The following is a 7,807-nucleotide window of genomic DNA, read 5'->3' on the forward strand; positions in this document are numbered from 1 at the left end:
GAGGACCTCCTTTTTAAATTTCTGCCTAACTCTCTGTAATCTCCTTTCAGAATCTCAACCTTTTCCCTTCCTATATCATTGGTTCCAATGTGGACAATGACCTCTTGCTGGCCCCTCTCCCCCGTGAGAACATTCTGCACCCTCTCTGAGACATCCTTGATCCTGGCACCAGGGAAACAACACACTATTCTGCTTTTTCTCTGCTGGCCACAGAAACGTCTGTCTGTACCTCTAACTACAGACTCCCCTCACACAATTGATCTCTTGGAAGCCGACGTACCCCTTGTTGCATTAGAGCCAGTCTCAATACCAGAAACTTGGCTGTTCGTGCTATGTTCCCCCGAGAATCCATCACCCTCTACATTTTCCAAAACAGCATACCTGTTTGAAATGGGTATATCCCCAAAAGACTCCTCCCGAAGTGCCGACCTCTCACCCTTCCTGGAGTTAACCCATCTATGTGACTGTATCTAAGACTTTCCCCTCTTCCGAAAACTGCCATCCATCACATACTGTTGCTGTTGCAAAATCCTCATCGCTTCTATCTGTCTCTCCAACCGATCTGATCAGATTCGCATCCAACAGTATTTATGGCAGATATCGTCCGCAGTAACCCTTAAACTCTCTTTAAACTCCCACATCTGACAAGAAGTGCATATCACTGCAAAGGCCATTTTTGCTCCTTCACAATCTACAGACCCAGAAAATAACACCGTCTTATTCCTCTACAAACACTGCCCCAGGTTAAATTAATAGCTATGGCTTATATTTTAAGTTTCATCAAGAGACTTATCTCCAAAAACATATAATCAAGAAAAGATCCACTGTAGTCCTTGGATATCTCCTGTGCACAATTTAGATGCCACTGATGATACCTGAAGCATGAAGATGGTTTTTGCATATGCTAATAATAAAGAGCATTAAAAGATTGGGGCCAGGTGGCATGACCACTTGAGCCTATGTCTTTCGCTAAGTTCATGAATAATTCTGGATGTCAACACCACCTTTCAATCTCATGCCCATATCCCTTAGTTCCTTTACAGAGGCTTCAAAAGTTCATGTATGTTCTCAGTGACTGAGTCTTGACAGCCCCTAGGTAGAAAATTCCAAAAATTCACAACTGAGTAAAATAAATTCTCCTCCTCCCAAATGGCCAACTCTTATCCTGAGACTATGCTGCCTATTTTTAGTTTTTAATATCTATCCAGTTCAATATCTCAGATTCTTCTGATCCAGTGAAATAACTGGTTATTCTTGTAAACTTTAGTGAATATAGGCTTGGTCTACTAATGCTTTTGTCAAGCAAGTACATTACCAAGGGCAATTAAGCATGGGCCACACGTGCCAGCCTAGCCAGTGATTCCCACATCCTCTTAACAAATCATTTCAAAAGAAGTCTGAGGACAACACCTTTATCCCAGAAAACTAGTGCGAATCTTCCTTATGTACAGAGACATAAACTCTTCGCAGTACACCAAGTGTGGTCTCCTCAAAACCCAAAAACATAACAGCATGACTTTTTTTAAATTCCTGTACTCCATGCCCCTTGCAGTAAAAGCCAACATGATATTTGCCTTGCTGGATCACCTTTGCATCCTATCTGATGTTATTGGGCTTTATTCAGTTGGAGTTAAACATAGCAATGCAAAAGTTAAGGCTGAAGCATTTGCCTTTAGCAAGAGGTGTTGAGTGGATAATTCTATTGGACCCCTTCCCAACTCCTCCAAGGTTTCCTGCATTGCAGATATCCAGCAATTTGATTCACTTCACATGGTATTAAGAAATCGCTGAAGGCACTAAATATATCTGAAGTTATGGGCGCAAGCAACATCTCATTGTAGTTCTGGAGACTTGTGCTCCAGAATGAGTTTCGCCTGTAGTCAAGTTGTTCCTGTACAGCTACCCAATGGCCCAGGTCCATCCTATCAGTAACAAAAAAGACAAATCCAATTAAGCCAATTCCTGCCTTATCATTCTTCTCTCTCACTTCTCATTGTCACTATTCTGCTCACCAGTGCTCAGTTTGGAATCCAATAGAGTCTCTCTGCACCAGAACCCCGTTCCAGCCTCGGTAAAATAGGACAAAAAAGCTGAATTCTGGAGGTAAGGCTAACATCAAGGTTGCATTTGACTCGTGTGTCATTTAGGAGCCCTAGGAAAATTGAATTCCAAAGAAATCAGGATGAACTCTCCAGTGGGTGGAAACAGATTTCAGACAAAGGAAAGTGATTGTTATAGGCTGGTCAATAAGCTCAGGACTTGACTGAAGTTCTTCAGAGAAATTTCCTTGGCAGAACCAAATTCAGTTTATTAAAAGGTCAGAAGTGGAATGTTTGTCCATTTATATGACTTCAGTTCTATTCAGAACTTTTTGGATGCTGAACCAATCCCTGTCCACCAGTAGCAAGGCCTTGGCAATGTTCATATTGGAGCTGCTAAATAACAAGTCAGGTTTTGCATCAAACCAGTCTATATTTCAAAATGGATGACCACCATGCTTGAAAGTAATAAAATAATTGAATATTTGTACAGTGATGTTGACTGAACAGTGAACTATTTTAATTCTGCAGTTGAGTCAGAGGATGGCTGTGAACAAAATGGGCCTGAAGAACTGGTCCTGCAGAGTGACATGATGCTAGGGCAAGACCTGGAGTTTGAATCTTCTAAGAAGATCATGGGCTTTGAAAAAGATTCAAAAGGTTTGAAGAACTTTTTTTTTGTGCTCCCACACCATGATTGTGAGAATTACACTTCCCCAAGACTTAATGTTTATGAGCCAAAATAACAGGATGGAAATATTTATCTTCTGTGTACCAGATGTCTAGATTAATGATGTCTAGGGCAATTTGTCTTTTGCACTTTGCCACTTACTTTTAAAAAAAATTTTCTCTGTGGATTAGTTAAACCTGTATTCCATTTGATCCTGCAAAAAAACAAAATGAAAAACTTTTGGGGACCAGAGTATAGTAATGATGGTAATGTTGAAACTAATATAAAAGTACGTTGAGTTTCAAAAACTAAAACTGTTTTTTTTCCCCTTCCCCCATTGCAAGAAAGCTACAAAGTACTCAGCTAAATTACAATGCCATGCAAAAAAAAACTCCTTTAGTTTAATTTCATCATTGTATTTTGTATTATGTTCCTAGAAAGTTAATGCAAGTAGGGTGGGACCCATATCTCTAGGGCAGGGAAGAGTTGGCAGCTACACTCAAGTCTTTGTAAGCATTGCTTCTGTTGATCAGTTGTATAGCTTCTCTGTTAGTGGTGAAATCCAACTAGCCCATCGTTCTGAATGAAAAAGGCTGTGTTTTTGTGTGTAGGTGGAGCTTTGAAGACAACTGAAACTTATTTTCAAATGATCTTCAAATAAAATCTGCATGCTGATGGAAAAAATGTTTGGTTATTGAATATCCCTGGTATTGCCCACCCAAAATGAGATATCTTTGATTTGCACAGTTGACCTGACGATGTTGAGATTGGGCATATAAGGAAAGTCTATCAAATCCTTTGGCTTTTCTTTAAGAAGGTCGATATAGGCTTAAAGCGCACAGCTTTCGTTCAATTTAAACAGTCGCCTAGAGATTCCAGCTGATCCTGGTCTGGAGCTCATTTGAATGTAGATGTGTGCTGGCTAGCTGGAGAGTGGACAATGCAGTGCCTGTATTAGGAAAAAGAGAGACAGCAAATTAGCCAATTGCAGACTATTTAGCTTTTAACATCTGTGGTAGAAAAAATATTCGAGTCTTTTCTTTAATGTGGATAAAACTTAGAGCTAGAAGTGTTTCTGCATATTTCAAAAGAGTATGCTGTGCTATTCAAGCTGCAGAGTTGTATGTCGGCAAAAATATTAAACATGGTACGTGGGAATATTCACTGAATGTTGTTACAGCCGAGGTTGGAAAGGGTGCACTGTTTCCTATTCTCGTCCCACTCCTCCTTGCTGGTCATAAGTACAAAGTTTGAGCAGGTGGTCGATATGGGTGGCTTGGTAGCTCAGTGCTTGGTAGTTCAACTGCTGCCTCCGGCTAGGAACCTGGTTCAATTCCAGCCTCAAATCACCGTGTGGATCTTGCACATTCTCCCCATGTCTGTGTGGGTTTCTGCCACGTGCTCTAGTTTCCTCCCAAAGTTGAAAGATGTGCAGGCGAGGTGGATTAGCCATGGTAAATGCAGGGTAACAGGGATAGGATGGGATGCTGTTTGGAGGGTTGGTCCAGATTCCATGGGATGACTGACACCTATCTACGTTGTAGGGATTCCATGATTGGCAATTACGTAGGTCTTAGACTCTGTCAGGGTTCGTATTAGTAACCAGTCAGTCAAGTTTTTTTTAGTCAGCAGTAAATAACTGATTTATTACCAAAATGATCTTTAGTCATACAAAGATGTAAAGATTATTTCCACCAGTTTGAATTATGCAAACATAAATATCTACCCTTCTTTAGAAGAGACACAGAAGTATAAAAATTGGAGTTTTCGACTTTAAAGTATTTTGACTGAGTAATAGTTAAAATCATGAAAAACTAAGGATTCGCAGCTTGTGCCAAATTATGTTCTGATTCTGGAGTTATTCTGCATACATAAGCTGTTGGCACTGCCACATCTTCCTAGAACTTTTTTTTAATATGAATTCAGGGAATGAGGGTGTCACCGGCTGGGTCAGCCTTTAGTGCCAATCCCTAATTGTCCAAAGGACAGTTAAGAGTCAGCCACTTTTCTGTGGTTCTGGAGTCACATTTGGCCAGACCGGGTAAGGATGGAGGTTTCCCTTCATAAAGGGCATTAGTGAACTATATGGAATTTTTACCAACAATTGATCATGGATTCATGGTCATCGTTAGACTGTTAATTCCAGATTCTTGCTGAAGTTAAATTCCACCATCTGTTGAATCTGATCCCCAGAACATTACCTTGGTCTTTGGATTAACAGTCCAGAGATAATACCACTAGACCATCACCTCCCCCTACCATTTGTAATTGATTGCAATCCCTTTGTTGACCACGGTGGAACAGAGGCCAACAAATCCTGTCTGGAAGTCCTTTGAGTGGTAAAGATGACTTTTGGTGAGTTTTCAGCTTCACACTTGGCTGAGATGTTTTACAAAGGAAGAGAAAGAGGATGATATGCTAATGACAATAGACAATAGGTGCAGGAGTAGGCCATTCTGCTCTTCGAGCCTGCACCCCCATTCAATATGATCATGGCTGATCATTCTTAATCAGTATCCTAATCCTGCCGTATCTCCATAACTCTTGATTCCACCATCCTTGAGAGCTCTATCCAACTCTTCTTTTTTTTCTTAAATGAATCCAGAGACTGGGCCTCCACTGACCTCTGGGGCAGAGCATTCCACACAGCCACCACTGTCTGGGTGAAGAAGTCTCCCCTAATCTCTGTCCTAAATGGTCTACCCCGTATTTTTAAGCTGTGTCCTCTGGTTCGGCACTCACTCATCAGCGGAAACATGTTTCCTGCCGCCAGGGTGTCCAATCCTTTAATAATCTTATATGTCTTAATCAGATCCCCTCTCAGTCTTCTAAACTCAAAGGTATACAAGCCCAGTCGCTCCAGACTTTCAGCGTAATGTAGTCCTGCCATTCCAGGAATTGACCTCGTGAACCTATGCTGCGCTCCCTCAATAACCAGAATGTCTTTCCTCAAATTTGGAGACAAGAACTGCACACAGTACTCCAGGTGTGGTCTCACCAGGGCCCTGTACAGCTGCAGAAGAACCTCTCTACTTCTATACTCAATCCCTCTTGTTATGAAGGCCAGCATGCTATTAGCCTTCTTCAGTACCTGCTGTACCTGCATGCTTACCTTCATTGGTGTACAAGAACACCCAGATCTCTTTGTACTGCCCTTTACCTAAATTGATTCCATTTAGGTAGTAATCTTCCTTCCTGTTCTTCTAACCATCCATTTATCCACATTAAACTGCATCTGCCATGCATCTGACCACTCACCTAACCTGTCCAGATCACCCTGTAGTCTCCTAACATCCTCCTCACATTTCACCCTGCCACCCAGATTAGTATCATCAGCAAATTTGCTAATGTTATTACTAATACCATCTTCTATATCATTAATCTATATTGTAAAAAGCTGCATTCCCAGCACTGATCCCTGCGGCACCCCAGTGGTCACTGCCTGCCATTCCGAAATGGAGCCATTTACCACTACTCTTTGTTTCCTGTCAGCCAACCAACTTTCAATCCAAGTTAGTACTTTGCCCCCAATACGATGCACCCTAATTTTGCTCACTAACCTCCTATGTGGGACTTTATCAAAAGCTTTCTGAAAGTCCAGGTACACTACATCTACTAGATCTCCCTCGTCCATCTTCAGAGTTACATCCTCAAAAAATTCAAGAAGATTAGTCAAGTGGTACAACATTAGCCACCCTCCAATCCGCAGGAACTGATCCCGAATCTATTGCACTCTAGAAAATAATCACCAACGTATCCATGTTTTTTTTGAGCCACCTCCTTCAGTACTCTGGGATGTAGACCATCAGGCCCCGGGGACTTATCAGCCTTCAGACCTAACAGTCTCTCCAACACCACTTCCTGGCAAATATAAATTCCCTTCAGTTCAGGTCCTTCAGCCACTGTTACCTCAGGGAGATTGCTTGTGTCTTCCCCAGTGAACACAGATCTGAAGTACCAATTCAATTCTTCTGCCATTTCTTTGTTCCCCGTAATATATTCCCCTGTTTCTGTCTTCAAGGGCCCAATTTTAGTCTTAACCATTTTTTTGCCTTTCACATACCTAAAAAAGCTTTTACTATCCTCCTTTATATTTTTGGCCAGTTTGCCTTCGTACCTCATTTTTTCCCTGCGTATTTCCTTCTTAGTGATCCTCTGTTGTTCTTTAAAAGCTTCCCAGTCCTCTGTTTTCCCACTTATCTTTGCTATGTTATATTTTTTCTCTTTTAACTTATATGTTTCTTAACTTCCCTCATCAGCCACGGCCACCCATGCCTCCTCCTAGGATCTTTCTTCCTTTTTGGAATGAACTGATCCTGCATCTTCTGCATAATACACAGAAATATCTGCCATTGTTCCTCCACTGTCATCCCTGCTAAGGTATTGCACCATTGAACTTTGGGCAGCTCCTCCCTCATAGCTCCATAGTTCGCTTTATTCAACAGAAATATTGTCACTTCAGATTGTACCCTCTCCCTCTCAAATTAAAGATTGAAGCTTATTGTATTATGGTCACTACTTCCCAATGGCTCCTTCACTTCGAGGTCCCTGATCAATTCTGGTTCGTTGCACAATACCAGATCCAGAATTGCCTTCTCCTTGGTAGGCTCCAGCACCAGCTGTTCTAAGAATCCATCTCTGAGGCACTCCACAAAGTCTCTTTCCTGAGGTCCAATACCATCCTGATTTTCCCAGTCTACCTGCATGTTGAAATCCCCATAACAACTGTCGTAACATCTTTGCGACAGGCCGATTTCAGCTCCAGATTCAACTTACATCCGACATCCAGACTACTGTTTGGGGGCCCATAGATAACTCCCGAGAGGGTCTTTTTACCCTTAGAATTTCTCAGCTCTATCCATATTGACTCTACATCCCCTGATTCTAGGTCCCCCTCGCCCAAGGGACTGAATATCATCCCTTACCAACATGGCCACCCCACCCCCTTTGCCCGTCAGTCTGTCCTTACGATAGCACGTGTAGCCTTGAATATTCATTTCCCAGGCCCTGTCCACTTAATGCTGTTCAGGCTGGTCATATTTTCTGAGTTCAAATATGAAATGGTCTTATCACATTTCAAACTGCGACATATGATCTT

The 7,807-nt window shown here is 41.8% G+C and overlaps 1 protein-coding gene across 1 annotated transcript in view; it reads left to right on the plus strand.

Annotated features, from left to right (window-relative positions):
• snx17 (sorting nexin 17) overlaps nt 1–7,807 on the plus strand; it is an 84,591-nt gene that overhangs the window by 8,714 nt on the left and 68,070 nt on the right. The window contains exons 2-3 of the mRNA XM_043675217.1: nt 815–829; nt 1,480–1,483. Coding sequence (XP_043531152.1) covers nt 815–829; nt 1,480–1,483 — 19 coding nt within the window. The remainder of the gene's footprint in view (nt 1–814; nt 830–1,479; nt 1,484–7,807) is intronic.

Source organism: Chiloscyllium plagiosum, chromosome 3, assembly GCF_004010195.1.
Source record: "Chiloscyllium plagiosum isolate BGI_BamShark_2017 chromosome 3, ASM401019v2, whole genome shotgun sequence".
Taxonomy (NCBI): domain Eukaryota; kingdom Metazoa; phylum Chordata; class Chondrichthyes; order Orectolobiformes; family Hemiscylliidae; genus Chiloscyllium; species Chiloscyllium plagiosum.